General features: G+C 48.5%; 1 protein-coding gene across 6 annotated transcripts; it reads left to right on the top strand.

Annotated features, from left to right (window-relative positions):
- Positions 1–1236: 1236 nt before the first annotated feature.
- Tmem109 (transmembrane protein 109) lies at positions 1237–20173 on the top strand. Of its 6 annotated transcripts, XM_071616125.1 has the most exons (6): positions 1237–1366; positions 2877–2963; positions 5238–5382; positions 16160–16404; positions 17506–17608; positions 18627–20173. In XM_071616125.1, exons 3-6 carry the CDS (start codon positions 5331–5333, stop codon positions 19016–19018), a joined length of 792 nt encoding a protein of 263 aa, XP_071472226.1. In that variant the 5' UTR covers positions 1237–1366; positions 2877–2963; positions 5238–5330; the 3' UTR covers positions 19019–20173. The 6 variants fall into 6 exon arrangements, with proteins under 6 accessions (XP_071472226.1, XP_027800297.1, XP_071472227.1 ...); XM_027944496.2 differs by lacking the exon at positions 2877–2963 and having other exon boundaries at positions 5242–5382; XM_071616126.1 differs by lacking the exon at positions 2877–2963.
- The last annotated feature ends 183 nt before the right edge of the window (positions 20174–20356 follow it).

Genomic DNA, 20356 nt, shown 5'->3' with positions numbered 1-20356 from the left:
CTAAGCCCTGAGGGGGCCCTTGGGGCTTCCTGAATTTAAGTGAGGGCCAACGGCAGGAGATTTGACCAGAAGAGCCTGAGTTCAATAGCAAGTTTAGTGAGATGATCCTTGAGAATGCCGTTAGGCCTCTCAACCTTACCCAAGGATTGGGGTTGGTGGGGGATGTGGAGTCTCCAAGTGATGTTGAGGCCTTTGGAGACTAGTTGAAAAACCTGAGAAGTGAAGGCTGGACTGTTGTCTGACTGGATGGAGGCAGGAAGTTCAAACCTGGGAATGATCCCCTCAATGAGGATGGAGGCAATGGTTTCAGCAATTTCCCTGGATGTAGGGAAGGCTTCTATCCAACAACCTGAAAAAGTATCAACCAAAGTAAGTAGGTAGTGAAGCCTTTTGTGCCTAGGCACATAAGTGAAGTTGATCTACCAGTCTTCGCCTGGGGCTGGTGGCTCCTCATCTGATGTGTGGGAAGTTTAGGTTTGATGCTTCCTTGTGGGGATACTGTAGAGCAGACAGAACAAGCAGAGTGGACCTGCTGGAGAGTAGTTCTCATTCCTAGGAAGTGAAAGAGGGGTTGTAAAATCTGGAAAAGGGGTTAGGGAGGGTTTTAGGTGGGGGCAGTCTCTGGAGTTAGAGTAGTTGGTCATGAGTCCTAGGTCTCCGTCTTGGGCATCAGGGGCTGGTAGTCTTAAAGAAGTAGTTGATTGACTGACTGGTTGGTGAATTTGTGTATATGATCTTGCAGGAACTTCTGTAGGCAATTTAATAGACATGGTCCTATTAGGAGAAACATAAAAAGGACTAATAGGGGTCTTGCGAGGGGGAGGAGCCAAGGCCATAGGAAAACAGTTTAATTTGGTTGCAGCCAGATTCAGAGGGCACAGCTTCTGCTGTAATCAATTAATTCCCTGAACCCCAAGTTTAGGTAGTTTCAGAATTTTGCACCCAGCATGTAAGGGGAGGGGCTCAGAAGTTCACAATCTGCAGAAGTTCACAAAAAGCAGGATTTTTTTTTTTCCCTGTTCTGGGCAAGTTAACCCTTCAAGGATACCTGGGAAGGGGAGAGCTTTTTCTTCCCTATCTTTCCTTCCCCTGCCAGCTGTTACTATGGAGCCCAGTTGGTAGCACCCTTATCTTAGAAATGCAGTCATCACTGTGAAGCCCAGCTCAAGGCCAGAGGCCTTGTTTACATATTTTTGTGAAAAACTAGTAAGGGGGTGTCCAGCACCTGGAGTGCTGATTTTTGCCAGACAGTGGCCACGTAAAACAGGGCAACATGAAAAGAGGAAGTTTATCTACACTGAACTCTTTTGTAGAGATTCTTTTGCTGAAAGTCCTAAAATCAGCCATGGTGAAGATTCTGGAGAAGGTCAGAAAAAGTTAAGACTTTTCTGTGGGCCTGGGTAGGGAGGGGGGAGACGGGAAGGCAGGGCTGAGAGCAGCTCTGGTGGATCTGAGAATGAGGAAGGAGATGTGAAAGAATAATGGGAAAGGGGTTTCGGATTTTCCCTAGCAAGGAAAACTTGAGCAGCAGAACAGGTAGAGCAGAGGGGAAGACGGGAATGAATATGGGACCGGGTGTGGGCACTGACAGGAGAAGAGAGGAGTGAGTGGGTGGAGGGATACCTTCAGTATCTGCTACCTCATGCAAAGGGGCAACAGTCTGAGGAAGGGTGGTGGTGTAGGTTTTTGATCTAATAATTGGAAGGGAGAAATCAGGTTGCTGAGGTGGGAGTGAGGACGGAGTCTGGGGCAGAGGCTGAGGGTGAAGATCTGTTGGAGCCGGGCGATAGGGTGGAGGTTCATGAGCAGGGTCAAAAGTAGTGGATGAGTCCGGAGGAGAAGAAAGTTGGGGATAGGTGATTGGGGGAGTTGGTTTGCAAGCTAGAAGAATTTGTAGAGGTTTGCAAGAGGTGCAGAGAGCAGGATTGGAACGGAGCAAGAAGAAAGCCTGGACATAAGCGATCTCTACCCATTTTTTCAAATGCTCACAGTAATTGTAGAGATCCCTTAGAATGGAGGGATCCAGGGACCCAAAAGAGGGCCATCTGTTTGGTTGCCTAAAGGATAAGTGGGCCAGGCCTGGGTGCTATAATTGAACAATTTTTGGGGTTTGATGCTGGTGTCAAGGAGAGGGTTTTGAGGTTATCCAAGAGGCATTGTAGGGGAGAGTCGACAGGCAGAGAGGACACATTACCCATGTCGCAAACGTAGTATAAGGAGGAGGGAAGAGGACGCAAACGTAGTATAGAGGAGAGGGAAGGAGACGCAAAGATAGTATAAGGGAGAAGGAGGAAACTGATTTATTGGCAAAAGGGGCGTCCCCGCTAGAGCCAAAAATCAGGAGTGCCTAAGTGGCAGGTTCGAACTGCAGAGATTGGTCGTCACCGAATCCTGACAGTCGAAGCTCTCGTCCCGGAGCCATGGGAGACCTTGGCCAAGGCTTTTCGGGACCCCTCCTGGAGAGGCCGGAGACTCCCAGGGCAGGAAAGAGGGGAAAGAGAGAGGCAGGGGAAGAGAGAGGAAGGGGAGGGTAAGCGTCTCTCTGGTGGCCGAGTCTTGAAGGTGTGAGGACTAGGACTTAATGAGAGCCACCAAGACCGTGAAGCTCTGGTGGGGTGATGTTCAGTGTCTGTTATGTGTCCCTGGAGGTTACAGAGTCCTTCGAGGAAGACCTACAAAGCCTATGCTGGGAAACTACCAGCTGGGAAGGGAAGGGAATAATTTTGAACCCAAGAGTCTATTCTGCCCGAGGAAGGAGTCCCTGAGGACCACCGTGGCCTTGAAGGCTGTGGTGGGTGCTTTCCTCCCCGCAGGTGGGCAAAGAGGTTTGCCGGACAATCAACGGTCAATCCTCCTGACACCACCATTGGGTTTAGGACTCCAGGAAGGGGAAACTCACCAATCGAAGGCCGGTGGTGGATGGAGTTCTGGCGGTCGGTCGAGAAAATGGGTTCAGGCCGTCGGTGAGTGGCACTTCTGAAGGAAGAGGGACCCAAAGTGGGGTTTAACCCTCTCCCGGGTTTTCGGCACCAATGAAAGGAAAGTGACCACAACATTTGGAGCGACCAAGAGATCTTTATTGCAGCAGTGCAACAGAGGAGAAAAGAGAGAAAGAGAAGGAGAGAGAGAGAGAGAGCGCAAGAGAGACAGAGAGGGCAAGAGAGAAGGGGGCCTGGCAGGAGGGAGTTTTTATAGCCCAAATCTAATGGGGTCTCTGGGTTTGCAAGCTGCCTTATTGGCACACAAGGGGGTTAAGTGCTCGGCTTTGAGCAGCGGGTTGAGTGTTCAGTCTTGAGCGGGGGCTTGGGCGTTTGGGCTTGAAACAAACAGGAGATAAAGAACCAGACAGAGGGTTTGAGAGGCCAGGTCATCCTGCAGCTAACTTTGTTTGGCATGCCCTGCAGACAGCTTACTCAGCCTGTCCTGCACCTAACAACTCTCTCTCTCTCTCTCTCTCTCTCTCTCTCTCTCTCTCTCTCTCTCACACACACACACACACACACACACACACACATATTTTTTTTTTCATTCATTCATGTTTTTTATTCATTCTCAGGAATCACATGGAGAGCATTGTTGTGGCCTATAAGATATCCAAACAAAATAGCAGGATGGAGAGGTGTGGTCAGTGAAGTGTTCTTCACTGAAGATATGTGAATGGGCCAAAATTCAACAGATGGGTTATATTCAGATAAAAAAGGAGGATAATAAAGAGAATTCCAGGAGGAGGAATAGCATAAGCAAAGACTGGAAGAGAAGAACAGATGTTCCAGGTATGAAGGGCAGTGTGGCACAGGGGCCAAGACCAGGGACTCTGAAGTCAGGAAGTGTGCCAAAACCCCCGCTCCACACAGATAATTAGCTGTATGAACTTCTCTATGCCTTGCTTTTCTCACCTGCAAAATAGGGGAATTGACACAAGGGTATGTTAAATAAAATCACAGGAGGCCATTGCTTTGGATTAACTCCTATGTCCCAGCACACCAGAATAAAATTCAAAATGGAGTCACTCATGCTGAGATTCCGTGTCACCAAACCAAAGCTAAATTATTATCTGATCTTCCAAGAAATTCAAAGAGAAAATAGCTAAGTTTCCTAAACAGAACAGTTTCATCCTACAGGATAATGGAGTTCAATCTGCTTTAATCCTTACAAAAAGTGACCTGAAGCAATCTGATGTTAACCAATCAGTTATCATTATTGTTCTGTCTCTCTGTCCCAGCCTGAAAGAAAAGCAGATGATCCATCCACATTTTGGTTTGCTTTTGCTTTCTTCAGTCCTTTTCTGTCTATAAAACTTGCCTCCTGTGCTCAGCCCAACAGAGCACTTATTCTGTTTTATGGAATGAAGTGTCACCTGATTCTAGAAGAGCAAAAGTCAACTAACACCTTTAAACTGAATTGCTGTGGTTTTGTCGTTTGATTTGTAGAACTACTATGAAGAGTTAATATGCACAAAAGCGCATCTCTCCCCTGCACCAATAAAATAGCATCCTAATGGATCCTATTTCCAGCCTGGCCTGGCTCTGGTCCACTATCCATAGAAGAGTCAGGGATCTGCTTTCAATGAAAAATCTATTCACACTCTTCCCCAGGCTTGTCATGCATTCATTCAATATTGATTGGGTGCTTCCTGTATACCAGTCTCTGTTCTGATAACTAGAGATACAAAAGATGTATGAGCCGGGTGTGGCGGTGCACACCTGCAACCCCAGCAACTCAGGAGTCTGAGGCAGGAGGATCACAAGTTCTGGGCCAGCCTCAGCAACTTAGCAAGGCCTTAGGCAACTTAGCCAGACCCTATCTCAAAATAAAAAATAAAAAGGGCTGGGAATGTGGTGGTTAAGTACCCCTGGGTTCAATTCCCAGTACCACCCCTCCAAAAAAAATTCCAGAAGGTGGTAAGTGCTATGAATATAAGAGAAATCAGAGTAGGGTAGGTAGGAGGTACTGAGGGTTAGAGGGATGGCTACTGTAGGCATCATATTCAGGGGGTCTGTCTCTGAGGAGGTGACATTTTGATGATATCTAAATGAGGGGAAAGAGTCTTGAGACCACAAATAAGGGGAAGTGCTTCTGACAGAGGAAATTTGCCCAAGGTCTTGTACTACCAGGCTCATGCCAGCCCTTCAGCCTCACCTCACCTTCTCTTCAGCCCCAGTATTGGGACTGAACCCAGGGGTGCTCACTCCTGAGCTACATTCCCAGCCATATTTATTTTTCCTTTTTATTTCAAGACAGGGTCCCACTAAGTTGCCCAAGCTGGCCTTGAACTTGCAAGCCTCCTGCCTCAGGATTCCAAGCTGCTGAGATTACAAGCATTTGCCACCATGCCCGGCTCACTCTGGCTTTTCAATTCCTCGAGCACGCCTGCTCTCGCAGGTACACCTTCATCACCCTCCCCGGCCAACCCCTCTAATGTTAACTTCAGTTCCACCTTAGGTGTCACTTCTCCTGCAGTCCCTTTCTTGAATGAGCTGAGGTTTTAGTCTCAGACTCTTCTTGACTGAGGTTTAATCTCCACAGCACCCTGTCATTCTTCTCCAAGCCACTATAAATAGCTGTTGTTGTTTAATTATTTACTTACAAGTAACTGTTTGGTATCTGAGTTCTCTGCTAGATTGTGAATTTCATGATTCAGAAACCACAGTTGTTCTGTTACTCTTGCTCTCAGAGTCCAGTAGTATCACACAGAACCTGGCACAGAGCAGGAACTTCTAACTCTTGTGGGTTGAGTGACAGGCCAGACACCTCAAGTATTTGATGTGTGGTGGAAAATAAAATGAATCTGTTCAGACGGGACCTTGAACCTGAGGTGGTTACACTTGAATGACCTGGCAACAGAATAGCATTTGAGCTAGGGGATGATAAACACATTTCTACATTTCTAGAAATTTCCTCAGTGTGTTGCAAACTTGGTCCTCAGTGCAACAGTGGTGAGGGGTGGGACCACTGGGAGGTGATAGGGTCATGAGAACACTGTCCTCAGGATCAGTGGGTTAGTGGGTTAATGGGTTATGGAGGGAATGATTTTGTTATAAAAGCTCCCTTTCTCTGGCATATTTGTTCTCTCTTGTCATATGATGCCTTCTGCTATGTTATGAGGTTGCCCTTGCCAGACACCAAAGCCATGTTCTTGGACTTCCCAATCTCCAGAACTGTGAGCTAAGTAAACTTCTTCTCTATAAATTACCCTGTATTCAGCAATAGAAGACAAAGGAAGAAATTGGGCATGATAGCCCATACCTGTTATCACAGCCTCTGTGGAGGCTGAGGGGGGAGGATTGCAAGTTCAAGGCCAGGCTGGGCAATTTAGTGATACTCTATCTCAGAATAAAACAAAAAGGGCTGGGAATTTAACTTAGTGGAAGAGTACTTGAGTAGCATTTGCAAAGCCCTAGGTTCAATCAATTGTCCAGGACATGGAAGGAAAGGAAGGAAGGAAAGATGGGTGGAAGGAAGAAGGAAGATAAAATAGATTAAGATACTCAGTAATTAATTATTGGCACTGTGTGCCAGGCAGACCCTGTACTTGAGCAAAACCAGAGGTGTCCCTAGTCTGGGAAACTTATGGCTGTGACAGTGAATAGGGTAAAGGGAGCCCATTTCAAGGCCTTTCAGTTTCAAAGGCCAGTCAGTCTTCGAATAGAAAGGATTTGGGTATAGAAAAGAGAGGGAAAAAAAAACTTTCTCTATTCCTCCGAAGTCTGATAATTGAATTACAAAATAAACTGATAGTCGACAAAATTGTAGAAGAAAAGCCTTTTTAATTAGATACATATGCACTGGAGTCCCACAAAATACAAGACTCTGATTCCAAAAGGGCCAGATGGCTGAAGCTTTTATAGCATCCTGAGCTAAAGGGATAGGGGCTTAGGACTGAGGGGGAAGGTGGTCATGAGAGGTGAGAGGGTTGGCGAGGAATCACATGGTAGAGTGTTGTTTTGGCTGTCTCAGGGCAGTCCTCAGAAGAACAAGTAATAGTCTAAAACAAAGTCTGCCTCCTTCCCTATGAGTTGATCTTCCATGGTTGATGTGATGCCCAGCGGGGGACTCATGACAACTTAGTTCCTTTTGGAGGGTCTATCTTTAGACAGAAAAGGGAACTTCGGAGAAAGCCCCTTCCTGCTTTTGGTGGTGGCGGCAGGGAGAAGGGGCGAGAGACAGGAGGGCCTGGAGAAGGTCAGTGAGACCTGGGCTCTGAGGCTGCCTTGAGGTCTTCTAATCATCTTTAATTTAGAGCACCCAGCTTGCCAAAGTCCATACTTGGGGGTGTTTTTCTTTCCTTTTGTTAGAAATATCAGAGTGCTGCAAGAAATCAGGCATGGGCTCAAAAGTTACTTGGCAAGGCAAACTTTACCTCTTTAGAAGGGTGTGCTACCAAAGTCTGGCAAGCAAACATACTGAGGTGGGCCGTTCACCTGTTTTGATCCCTAACTCAGCACTACCCCTTGCTCTGACAGGAGGAGCTTGGGGTTACAACCTATGCAATTGGTTAATTTTAAAACTGGGGAGGGCAAAGGAAAGGGCTGTACTTTAAATGGCTATGATTGGATCTTACACCCCGATTATAGCTACATTCTGAAGGATATGGAATAACAAACCCTAGGGAGAAAGAAGGCAAACAATGGGCTCTTGGCTCTGGACTTCCATCCCAGTAACAATGGGTTTCAAACTTTTGCAACTCTTTTCCTGATTTAGACTTTGAACCTATACAACTAGTTCCCTGACTGCCCAAGTCTCTAATGATTAAGTCACAGTAAACAATCTGCTATGATTATCTCTTATTCAAACCTATAGAAAACAGACCCCTCTTGCAACCAGTTGCCATTTTCTCCCCTGAAAATGTGCCATTCTCCACTGCTTAATAAAGACAGCTTGATGATCTTTTGAGGTCTGCTCCTTTCTTGGTTATTTTTATTTATTTATTTTTTTAGTACCAGGGATTGAACTCAGGAGCACTTGACCACTGAGCCACATCCCCAGCCCTATTTTTTTGTATTTTATTTAGAGACAGGGTCTCACTGAGTTGTTTAGTGCCCCGTTTTTTGCTGAGGCTGGCTTTGAATTCATGATCCTCCTATCTCAGCCTCCTGAGCCGCTGCGGTTACAGGTGTGCACCACCGTGCCTGGCCCTTTTGGTTATTTTTGCTTACAAATTCTATATTCTGAAAATGGATCTTTGGACTTTCTATTTCCTGCCCCCCTTCTCTCTCTCTCTCTCTCTCTCTCTCTCGTAGTACCAGGAATTGAATCTAGGATCTCTTTCATGCTAGGCAATCATTCTATAACTAAGCTACATCCCCAGCCTGAGATGGCATTTTTCTGAGTCCCAACACGGGTAGCTGACTGTGGAGTCCACAAGGAGCTTTGAGAGGAGAAATACATGTGCGTAGGTATTAGCGGGTCCCTGAGAAAGGAGCTCTATGCTTTCCTCCTCCAGGCCAAGGCTGTGGTTGCTGCTTCAGAAATATGGGGACACACTGGCCAAAAACCCAGAAGAGGCTCTATTGCCCAGGAAGATTCAGTGGGCACCTATATGGATGAGTGACAAAGGATTAGACAGGATAGTGAGATTCTCAAAAGTTGCCAACTTGGGCTGGGGTTGTAGCTCAGTAGTAGAGCACTTGCCTAGCATGTGTGAAGCACTGGGTTCGATCCTCAGCAACACTTAAAAACAAATAAAAAAGGTATTGGGTCCATCTACAATTAAAAAAGTATTTCAAAAAACGTTGCCAACTAAAATACAGACATTGAAAAATAAAATAAAATACAGAAACTGAGGATTAGATGAACTTCTCTCTATCTGTTAAAGGCTCAGTGGTAAAGCACCCAAAGTATCAAAAATAAATAAATAAAAAGACTTAGCAGCCCAAAAGGTGTATAAAACCTCAAGATCAAGGGTGGAGAGAACCTTGAAATGCTGGATATATTTTCTACCACTCGGATGCAACCAGAAATTGGAATCAAAACCCATCTCGCAAGCAACTATGAAGTCTAGACTGTTAGGAAGTTGAAGGGTGAGGTTCAGAATTCTAGCAGAGCGTTTGGGGAAGATTCTTAGCTGAGAGGCAGGAAGTAATCAGGGCTCAGACGAAGATGGATGAGTTTGCGAAACATCTGAAGGAAAGAAATGACTGGTGCCAGGTTAGGAGCCACTGAGTGTGTAGTCTGGGGAGAAAACAGAATTGGGAGGTGATTCAAGGGCTCGGAGGAAGGAAAAGTTAGAGAAACGGGTTTTAACATCAAAAAGGAGCTATTCTAGGGCAGCTGGTGATGGTTCTAGGAAACATTCTGACAATCTGGGAAATGCTCATTGTGTTAACTTCACTGAAACTGTATACCTACTTTGGTGTTTTTTTAAGACCTTAAAGTTCTTTAAAGTCAACCAACGGAGGCCCAGAGAAAGGAAGCGACCTGACCAGTATCTCAAAGCAAGCAAGGGGTCACCTGTCTCCATCTCTGGGTCATCCCCCTCAAATGCTGCCTCTGTGGTAGAAATGGGGTGTGGGGCTTGGATTCTCTTCTCTAAAATTCTAAGCAAACATTTGGGAGCCATCTGCACATCTGCGGTGTAGATCTGCTCTCTTGGTAGAGCGGATGCGACTCCCCAGCGTTTGTGCCTCTAACCTGTCCTCTAACACCTTCCCTTTGTGTCTTTTTAGCGCGGAAAGTTTCTCAAAAGACCAGGCTCCCGCGTTCGGACTACATTTCCCACAAAGGCCCAGGAGGGGGCATTTGTAGCCCAAGTTAAGGCCGAGCAGCTGCCGAGGAGGATCAGCTTGCACTCCACTTCCAAAACCTACTCCGCAGCCCACGTAGAGTCACTTATTTCCCCTTTCCTGCCTGAGACTTCCGTTCCCACATCCAACATCCGATCCCATTCTTCTCTAGGTGGGAATGCTTGGCGGGCGGGTGCGGGGGGAGGTGGGATAAGAACGCTGCAGGTAGGGCGCATGCGCTCAAGGCGCCCGCTCCGGCAGCGAGCGCGGCGGGCCTCGTCTCCGGACGCCTCCCGCCCTGCGCATGCGCAGACGATAAACCACCACCCGGGAGTTGAGGCGCGGTTTTGGTGGCGCGTTTTAGCAAAGTCGCACGTGAAGGATAGCGGTGGCCGGAGCCCGGTGAGTGCGAGCCGAGAGATCAGGGCTGAGGGGTAGCACGCAGGACCGGGAAGCGGCGGCCATGCAGGCGGGATCCGGGCGGAACCGCGAGGCCTGCCAGTCCGAGTGAGGAGGGGTCGGACGTCCTGCGGCGGACGAAGCTTACTGGGGACCCGGATCCTCGTTGCTATGCAACCGGGGGCGTCGTTACTAGGTAACCTCGGAGGCGTGCATTTCCCAGGAGCAGAGAGTTCGAGCACTGCTCTGACGTCCGGTGGCGGCAGTGCGGCTACCGGACTGGGCAGTGCAGCCAGTGCTGAGCTCGACACCCCGACCCTCACTCCATGGCCCGGCCTCCCGCGGCCTTGGTTCGGGCCCCTAAGGGTGCCCCGAGCTCCTGGGCCACGTCACAACCCTTGCCCCCACGCCACCGTGAAGCACTTGGCAAGGGGACGCGATGTTCGAAATAGCACATGCTACCGACACCCTGTCTCCCTGAGGCTGGGCCCTGGGGAGCGCGCGGCGCGGCCGGGAAGCTGCCCCTTTGTCGTTGCCCTGCCTCCAAACAGTTGCTGGGTGGCAGCTGTCAGGGATTTAGCGGGGGGGGGGGGGGCTGCCCCCAATCTGCCTGGGCACTGACTTCCTTCTCCTCCTCCGTGCTGTCTTCGCCGCTTTTAGCATCTTTCTTTCAACTCAGCTGTGTTTTTCCGATGACCACTATATTTGGATCAACTGTTGAAATAGCCTCCCTCTCCCTACCTCTTCATGTCTTACCCTCCCCACTTCTTGGCTGGCCCCTGATATTCACTTAACAAGCCTTTCTTAGTCATCGTTCTGTGCTAAGCACTGGGGATTCCAAGAAAAGTTAGATGTCAAGCCTGACTGGGAGGTGCTTGGAGGCTGGTGGCTACATACTGCGCGATGCTACAACATAGTGGGTGTTATATTGGCAGTTGGTGCCCTGCAACATTGTATAGCTTTGACAAAGTACTTGCAGAAACGTCTTAACTCCTTGCAACAACTCTTAACCTGGTTTTACCCTGCTTTACATTTGAGGAGACTGAAACCTGATAGGTTAAGTAACAGGCATAAAGGTAGTGGCTTCTTGTTTGTGGCAGAATTGAGCCTGGGATAGAAATCTCAGGTCCTTTGTACACTGTTACACTTTGGGGGCTTTGCCTGGAGTAGGTTTTTTTTCCCCCCTCAGCTGCTGATCATTTGTGGCAACTATCTGGTTGTGCATCAGGAATCCCTGGGGAGCTTTAAAAGCAAAAGGCTGGGCTCTTCTTTGGGAGAGTCTGGGTGAGTAGCTTTGGGTGGGGCAGACATCCTCACTTAACTGGCTTCCCAGGCAGTTCTGATGGGCAATGAGAGGTGAGAACAGCTGCACCAGAGGGGCAGCTATGAGCAGTGATGGGCCAGTAGCTGCCGTCAGAGGGCAGTACAGTACATCTTCCTGCCCTGCAGTGACTAACAGCATGAAAGGAATAGACGAAGAGGAAGGAGCCCGTTGGCAGAGGTTGTGTGAACAGCCCCACCCTACCCCTGTAGCAAGCCACAGCTAAAGATGTAGTGCTCTCTCACTGCCATGATAGTAAAGCAGTTTCCTCAGCCCAGCTGGGTTCTCCTGGCCCTGCCTGAGCCATATTGCAGGTGCCTGTCTTGAACTGTCTTCTCACAATAACTCCTGGCGTAAGATGATCCACAGGTGGGTCATCTCCTGGGGTGTGATCTCCTCGAGGAATTCTGTATGTCGTCTCACTTTGAGTTTGTTGATATTTGGCAGAACCTCAAGTTCCTTGTGGGCAGGGATGGTGTCTTACCCAGAAGTGTGGAGGCATGGGACAAGTGAAAGGGAAAGGCTGACGTTCTGATTTCTGGAATAAAGTCCCTGTTCTGTTGTGTGATCTTGGATAGTCACTTGACATCTCAGATAAGCCATACTTACTCTGAGTAAAATGACTTAGAAGATTGTTGTAAAAGATAAATAAGGTAGTAAAGTCACAGCACTTTATAAATTAAAAGTATTGCACAAAATTTGTGTGTGTGTGTGTGTGTGTGTGTGAGAGAGAGAGAGAGAGATTGAGAGAGAGAGAGAGAGAGAGAAATATTATCTATTGCCGAGTGCCTTTGTTTGTCTGAAGTAAGCTTCCACCTGTCAGAACAGTCTGGACTGCTCCAGTTCTTGATTACCAAACCTTCTTTCTTTATTAAAAGTATTTGATTGGGCCACATTGAGGAAGCATAATGGTAGTGGGTAGGTTTAATCTGGAAGAATTGAGAAGGAATCCTGTTAGAGAAAACAGTTTTAAGAAATGGAGCATCCAGTCATCTGCACCCATTGTCTCCAAATGGTATACTCCAGAATCCTGCTCCTAGATTTGGCTCCTGGTATACTTCAAAAGGTCGCCCAGCAGGGCAATGCTGGCCTCATTTTGGAGAGTTTATTTCAAGGTCCCCCAGACTGGGGCAGACGGCCACTTGGAAGTTGAGGCCAGCACACAACCGCAGCAGGCTGCTATGAGAGGAAGTGCTGATATCACCCTGACCTTCTAGGGAGAAGGAGATGACATCTGACTCCTCTTGGTGGAGGTCCTTGGATATAGGATCCAACCCAAGATAGCAACGTTGCTCTTTTAGTCCCCAACCTGGTTATGACCCAGATAGCTCAGGAACTGGCCCGTGCCTTCCTCATCCCGACCACTGGCTGGCAGGAACCATCTGGTTCTTGATTTGTGCCAAAAAAAGAGTAGAAGAAGGCTTTCCCAGCCCAAGGCCTTTTGTTATGAACTGCATGTTTTGCAGCCCTGCTTGACCCTACAGGCCTCGGGAGGGAGTTGGGGCAGCTGTTTCTGAGCCAGAAGCTACCCAGAATGTAATATTTTTAGAAGGCTTTTTTGGAGCCTTCTCCTTCCCACTAAGCAAGAGTGGGAAGGACACCTTTCTCTTCCCTCTCCATCTGATGGCTCCAGATTTTTGGCCAACTCCCTTGGTAACTGCAAATACTTCCAAACCTGGCTGCTGCTGCCCTCCCGGCTTGTCTAAGCCTCTGATCATCAGGTCTGAATCACGGAAACTCCCTGGAGCTACAGGTTCGTTTGTGACCTTGGAGGAGAACCAGGGGGTTGACTGTGCTGTTTGACATTTCTCAAACACGGTGGCAAATAGAGGTTGGACCTATAAACATTTTCCTTGGCTGATCCTCACCTGTTTCAATAAGTCAGCACTTGTTGAGTCCTCATTTGTCTATGCATAGCAATAATCCTACAGACAGAGCACAAAGCACAGAGTCCTTAATTGAAATTTCACTGAGATAACTGGCGGATGCGAAGTTTATTTTAGCTCATGTCTTTCTAAATCACTTCTGAGATTCAAGTTGGAGATAGTAAATCAGAGTGGTCATGTGAGGGGTCCAGAGTCAGAGGCACTGGGATTCACATCCTGGCTTGACCACTTATCTTCACTGGGGGATAATAATAATACCTACTGATAGGCAGTTGTGAGATTAAATAAGATGAAGTGGCGCATGGCAAGACCAGCTAAATTCGAGCTTCTTAATAATAATAATATCTCCCCTTAAAGGTTGCTCTTTAAGCCTCTGCCTGTTTGGGGTGCAAGGAGTTGAGATCATTCTGTGTCAGCAGTTGTGATATTTTATACCTATATCTATCCTCCCCACATACACACATACACACACTATATATATATATATATATATATATATATATATATATATATATATATATATATATATAATTTTGGTTCTCATCTACATTTCCCAGCTCAGAGTTCCTGTAGCAATTATAATTTCCTAAGTAACACGAGCAATAACAGTATCTTTTGTTAAAATAGTTGGCCTTTTGGCCTTGCTTCCTGCAACATCTGCAGAAGATGAAAGTGAAAGACAGTTTTTTGTTATATAACAAACCCTTTTGAACACATCTGAGTTTCTGCTAATGAGACAATTTGGGGCAAATTCCCTAGATAGCCAGAGGATAGGGGTCTAATTGCTGTGGGAATCAGCCATGTACTCTGAGAATTGGAACTTACAGCCCCCAACCTTTGCGGGGAAGAATGCTAAGGACTGAGTTGATGGTCATTGGTCAATGACATCATTGGCATGGCCGATCATGTCTACGTAATGACAATTCTATGGAAGCCCATAAAGGACAGGGTTTGGAGAGCTTCCTGCTAGTCACACATGGAGGCTGCTGGAGGGTGGTGCACCCTTGGAGAGGACATGGAAGAGCCGTGCTCCTTCTCCCACACCCGGCCCTGTCCATCTTTTCATCTGCTGTTCATCAGTATCCTTTGTAATATTCCTATGGTAAACCAGCAAATCTAAGCATCACCTGAATGCTGGGGAGTTACTCCAGCAAATTGTTTAAACCTGAGGAGGGGGTTTTGGGAAACCTGATTTACCTGAAGCACAGGTAAAGCAACCTGGGGCTTGAGATTGGTATCTGGAGTTGTTACTGGACCAGGTCTGGCTGCACACCACTCGAGAAAGCCACTACTTGGGAAACAAGAGCTGGTGGGGAGGAAATCAGGTTTGTTGAAGGGCCAGCCCTGAGAACATGCAGGGGCTGTGGTCCTCAATTCCATCTTGGGGAACTCGGGTATGCGAGAGGGCTTTCATTGAAAGGGGAGGAGGTGTGGGGCAATAGGCGGAAAGGCTGTGTGCTGAGTGGTGTCTCCCTGATGTGCCCCCACCTGTGCTAAAACGTCCTCATGGACCCCGACCTCCGGGGCTAGTTCCTGTAGCCAGTCTCATTAGTTTTCCACAAGTTCAGCACCATAGCAGTTTACATTCTTTGTGTTAGTTGATGCACAGAATTAAAGAGTAAGGAGGGGAGTTACATAATCTGATGTAATCTGAGGATCACCAGATGTTCTGGGTTCTGAAAATCTAAAGAAAGATTATTTAGCAGGCAACATCTAAATCCTGTAGGTGTAGCTTCTCTTTAGAATGGGCAAAGGACAACACACGAAGGAGTGGCCAGTGTTCCAGAGTGAGGAGGCCGTCTTGGGACTGAGCCCTCGGCCTGTGGGATGTGGTGCTACTGTCTCCAGATGGACAGCCAGAAATGACTTGATTTAGAGGACATCCACTTGGTGTCCACTGCAGGATTGGTTGCTTGCTTGGTGTTTGGGTAAAAATCACCCACATGGGTAATCATAAAATTCTTCTACATTGATTTTGAGTGAGAATATGGTAGGAACCGTTTTGTTTTCCCATATCCTCAGCGTGGCTCTCAGCTGTGTAGATGCAGACAATGACATATCCAGACAATGACATCAGAACCTCTGGGCTTGGGACATCAGTACTTTGTGACATTCCCAGGTGATTCCATCGAGCAGCCTTGGTTGGAATCACCGTAGCTCCCAGTGAATGTGGAGTTTGGAAGCAGAAACCTGAGTTCAAATTCTGGCCTTTCTGCTTCTTAGCCCAGTGATCTTCGACAAGGGCTTAGCTTTGTTCTCAAGTCTTAGTCTCACCTTCTCTGTACTAAGAGGGGCCATGAGGATGATGGCCACCTTCATGAAGGACCTGCAGAGCCAGTGGCCCATGTGGACTTACTCTTGTTTGAGTCCATACTTGAGCACTTTTCTGTACGTCATCATAAGGTGGCAAATCCTACTATTTGCTGTTTTAAAGTTGTTTTTTGTATCAGCTTTTGTAGATATGAGCTTTGGGGGACAAAGCCTTGAAGTCTTACAATTCTTTTATGCCTATAGCACCTAAGACCCAGAGACAGGCCTCTGGATTTTTAGAACTGGAATAAGCCTTAAAGAGAGCCTTCGGTCGGGCATTGAAAGCTTGCCGACTTGTTGGTATACAGGTGGTAAAGGATGCACAGGAGAACCCGTGACTCTTCAGTTGTGCCCAGCTTAAGTTGCAAATCCCTGTTCTTCCCTTCTCAACGAACAACTCCTTCTGGCTTTAGTTGGGGTGCTTGCAGGGGTGGGGAGGATGTTGGGGCAGATCAGAGCTGGGACAGTGGGTGCGTCTACCAGGTCTGACCCTCATCTCACCCTGTGCTCTCTCCTGGCAGGCCCGACAATGGCAGGTTCAGGCAGCAGTCCCCTCTGGGGCAGATATCTGTTTAAAGCCATGTCGCTGGTCCTAGTGGTCCTACTCCTTTTCTACTCGGCATCCTCCCAGTCCCACCGAGACTTTGCACCACCAGGTCAGCAGAAGAAGGAGCCCTCAGCTGACCTCTTGACCCAGATAGGCCGATCTCTGCGGGGGACACTGGATTCCTGGGTGGGGCCAGAGACGATGCATGTGGTTTCAGAGGTAAGGAGGGTAGTCCCTGTTGTGGCTCTGAAGAGAAAAGACATTCTTCATGGCCACATCCTCTTGGTGCCAGATCCTCTCTGTGTCATGATCCCTGGGGCAGAGCCCCAAATTCCACACAAAGCACCAGACCTTTTGCTTCCTCATTGATTTCTACACCAGGGCCTTTTAGCCCCATCCCTACCTTTTCCTGGTTCCTGCCCTTTCTTTTCCAGAAAAGCTGGAAAATGTGGTTAACTAGAGTCTGACTTTGGTCTAAATGTGACCTAGAGTCTCGGACTGGCAAAATATCCAGATCTGAGTCCATTCCTCACTCGCAGAAGTGCAGGGTGGCAGAAGCCAGGCCTGTTTTTTTCTACCCATTGGTGTCCCACAAATGGCACCGCACGCTTCTGATAGGTCACACTGAGGGACTGAGACAGTTATTTATAAAATCTGTAATACAGTATAGCTAAGAGGCTCTTTCATTAAAACATCCTTGCCTTTTACACATTTTTTTTTTTTTAAATCTTTATTTTTTGGTACCAAGGATTGAACCCAGGGGTACTTAACCACTGAGCCACATCCCCAGCCCTTTTTATGTTTTATTTAGAGACAGGATCTCACTGGATTGCTTAGGACCTCATTAAGTTGCTGAGGCTGGCTTTGAACTTAGGATCCTCCTGCCTCAGTCTTCCAAGTTGCTGGGGTTACAGGTGTGCACCCCCACGCCCAGCCTACAAGTGTTTTTCCATATACCTTCATGACTCCTAGGAGGCTCGGAGAACTCCAGTTTTATAAAGTAACTACTAGAGGGATTCAGTGCTCCCCCAACCATTCACACACATGTCTCCTCCTCCTCCTACCTCCAAAGCATCCAGCAAATCAGTTGAATTAGGTTCCAGAGGTCCTGGTTTCCAGGTCAGGAAGGAAGAATGGTCCATTGTCCATTCCCATACACTGGGAGGTGGGTGTGGAAAGGCCCCTCTGCAGGCCCATTGCCACTGGCTGAGAAACAGGGCAGAAACCCTCCTGCAGGCCTTGCCTGGGCCCTGGTGAGCAGGCTTGGAGGAGAGGAGCCCCATTCATTGTGACTCATCTCTCCTCGTGCTCTTCCCACAGACTCTGACACAGACGGTGTGGGCCTTCTCATCAGCCATCTCCGTGGCCTTCTTTGCCCTGTCTGGGATCACTGCGCAGCTGCTGAATGCCTTGGGGATGGACGGTGAGTGGCGGAGAACTGGTTAGTCTGCTAGAGCTTCTCAGGGACCTTCCTGCTGGTGAGAGTTTGTCTCCTCAGGGTCTAGACATTTCCCCAGCTGCTTGACACTTCCCAGCATAAGAGCAGACCAGTGACTACCACTACCACCACATGCCAGGTGTACCTGGATCAGGCAGCTGCTCAAATGTTGCTTCCCACTTACAGTTAACAGCCCAGTGAGGCAGGCAGAATTGTCCCAAACAAACAAAACTGAGACCTTGGTGTGGTGTCAGTTGCCTATAATCCCAACAACTCGGGAGGCTGAGGCAGGAGGATCACAAGTTCAAGGCCAGCCTGAACAACTTAGTGAGACTCTGTCTCAAAATAAAATAAAAATGGGGCCAGGGTGTAGCTCAGTGGTAGAGGGCTTCTGGATTCATTTTCCAGTACTGAAAAATGGATGGATGGATAAATAGATAGAGAATAAATAAATAAATATAAAATTTTAAAAACAGAGTAAATGAAATTGAGGCTTAAAAAGGGAAGTGGTCTACTTAGGGTCCCACAGCCAGTAAGAAATAGCTGAGATTCAAACCCATGTCTCTTTGAGCCTGTGAGAATGGATTACTCCTGAGCCAGGTATGAAAGCATATACCTGTGATCCCAGCAATTGGGGGATGCTGAGTCAGGAGGATTGCAAGTTCAAGGCCAGTCTGGGCAACTTAGTGATACCCTGTCTCAAAATAAAAAGGGGTAGGGATGTAGCTTAGTGATAGAGTGCTTGCCTAACACGTGTGAGGCCCTGGGTTCAACTCCCAGTACTGAAAAAAAAAAAACAAAAACCCAGAAAAGAGAGAATAGATTATTTATTTGCATGAATAATCCGTCACTCACGGCCTATCCCCAAGGCGTTCATGAATAGATTATTCATTTGAGGAAGAGGGAGGGGAACTGAGGTCCTCAGAGGCCTGGCCTCCTGTCCTTATCCCTTATTGCCCTTACCACTTCATCAGGTTGCTGATTCTGTGACTCTTCCTTGCAGGTGACCGCCTTACCCAGGTCCTGAAGCTCAGCCCTAGCCAGGTCCAGACCTTCCTGCTGTGGGGAGCAGGAGCCCTGGTCACCTACTGGCTGCTGTCTCTGCTCCTCGGTTTGCTCCTGGCCTTGCTGGGGCGCATCCTGGGGGGCCTGAAGGTTGTGATCTTCCTGGCTGGCTTTGTGGCCCTGGTGAGATCGGTGCCTGACCCCTCCACCCGGGCCCTGCTACTCCTGGCCCTGCTGACTCTCTACGCCTTGCTGAGCCGGCTCACTGGCACCCGGGCTTCGGGGGCCCAACTGGAAGCCAAGGTCCGAGGGCTGGAGCGCCAGGTGGAAGAGCTGCGTTGGCGACAGAGGCGAGCAGCCAAGGGGCCCCGGAGTGTGGAAGAAGAGTGACAAGGATGTCCCATGGAGCCACCTTTCCCATACCAAAGAGCTGAGCTGCTTCTGGGTTGCAGGCCCTCTTCGCAGCCCCTGCCCTTTCCTGCCCCGTCTGAACCTTCAGAATCTTTATCCCTGCCCTGGCCAAGCTGAGAGAGGAGGACCGTCCCCACTGTCCTCTGTCCACTGAGGCTCTCTATCCAGGCTTGGCTCTGAATCCTCTCTCTGCTCCCAGTCTGTCTCAGGCCGATGGAGGGTTGGAGGCCTCCCTCTGGCTTGGCATCTGCTCTCCGCCTACACTGCTGCTGCTGGTCCCCTGTGACTTACCTCGCTCCCCTCTGCTTTTGCCTGGCTTCCCCAAAAAGCTCTGGCTTTTGGACCTACGCAGCTCCTCCTTGGCCAAGCACCCAGCTCCCTTCCTTTTCCTCTTCCTCCAGCCCTGTGCTCACTAAACCGCGGTCCCTGGAGGCTCGTTCCTGTCCTCATTGCCCAGCAGTGGGAAGAGGGAGGGGAAGCAGGGTCCTCAGAGGCCTGTGTGGCTGGGGAAATGATGGACCCTAAGTCTGTTACAAGTGCCTTAATCCTAGCCAGCAGGGCCCTCTGCTCACCCGCTGCCATACCAGGTAGGAGTGTGCTGTGACTGCTTTGTGTCCAGAAGAGAGCAGTCCCTCAGAATCTTGATTCCTCCTCAGCCAAGCAAGAGATGACTGCTTCTTCACAGACTTGTGTCCACCCGTGGGGCCCTGTCAGATGCTCTGTAGAGATTTCAGAAGCCCTGAGGAGGCAGGAGGACCCACTTCCTTGTTTGCACAGTGGCAGGAAGTTCTGTACTGTTGTCCCTCCGCTCCTGCCACCAGGAGCAGTTGCTGGTCAGTGTCTGCCCTTCCCCATGCTCTGCAGAGACAGGGTGGGCCCGCTGCTGACCCCTCTCCACCAGTGCACTCGCTCTTGGTAGTGAGGGGTCACTTCTTCCTTTGAGGCCCTGGTGGAGTAGGTGTCCTCTGCTAGGCCTGGCCCATGATGTGAAGAGTCCGCGCCCAGTTCTCACTATCGAGGTTTGATGTGGAATCACGGCTGCAGTGATATATATTTTTATCAGCGCTTGGTTGGTTTTAAATAAACTGCACGCTATTTTATTATCTTGTTCTGAATAAAATGTATTTACTCAAAGTCTGGATTGCTTTGATGTCTCCTTCTGCTGCCAAACCCCTTTCTGTGGTGCCTGTCAGCTTTCTTGACTTCTCCCTCTAGGGGCAGTGAGAAGCTCTTGGAAGGGAGGAAAATTTCAAAACAAAAACAGCAGGTTGGTACCAGGTACCTTTCCCTCCAGGGGTGTGAGGCAAGAGGAGAGCT

The sequence above is a fragment of the Marmota flaviventris genome, chromosome 9 (assembly GCF_047511675.1).
Source record: "Marmota flaviventris isolate mMarFla1 chromosome 9, mMarFla1.hap1, whole genome shotgun sequence".
NCBI classification, from domain to species: Eukaryota; Metazoa; Chordata; class Mammalia; order Rodentia; family Sciuridae; genus Marmota; species Marmota flaviventris.
This window is presented reverse-complemented; position numbering and strand designations above follow the sequence as displayed.

What these genes read in the sequence shown, in the direction of transcription:
- Tmem109 (XM_027944499.2), top strand. Translation starts at nt 9,100, where the DNA reads ATGGATGAGTTTGCGAAACATCTGAAGGAAAGAAATGACTGGTGCCAG. An exon ending in AAAGAAATGACTGGTGCCAG is followed by an intron (nt 9,148 to 9,665) that starts GTTAGGAGCCAC and finishes GTGTCTTTTTAG; the next exon opens with CGCGGAAAGTTTCTCAAAAG. An exon ending in CGATGCATGTGGTTTCAGAG is followed by an intron (nt 16,405 to 17,505) that starts GTAAGGAGGGTA and finishes CTCTTCCCACAG; the next exon opens with ACTCTGACACAGACGGTGTG.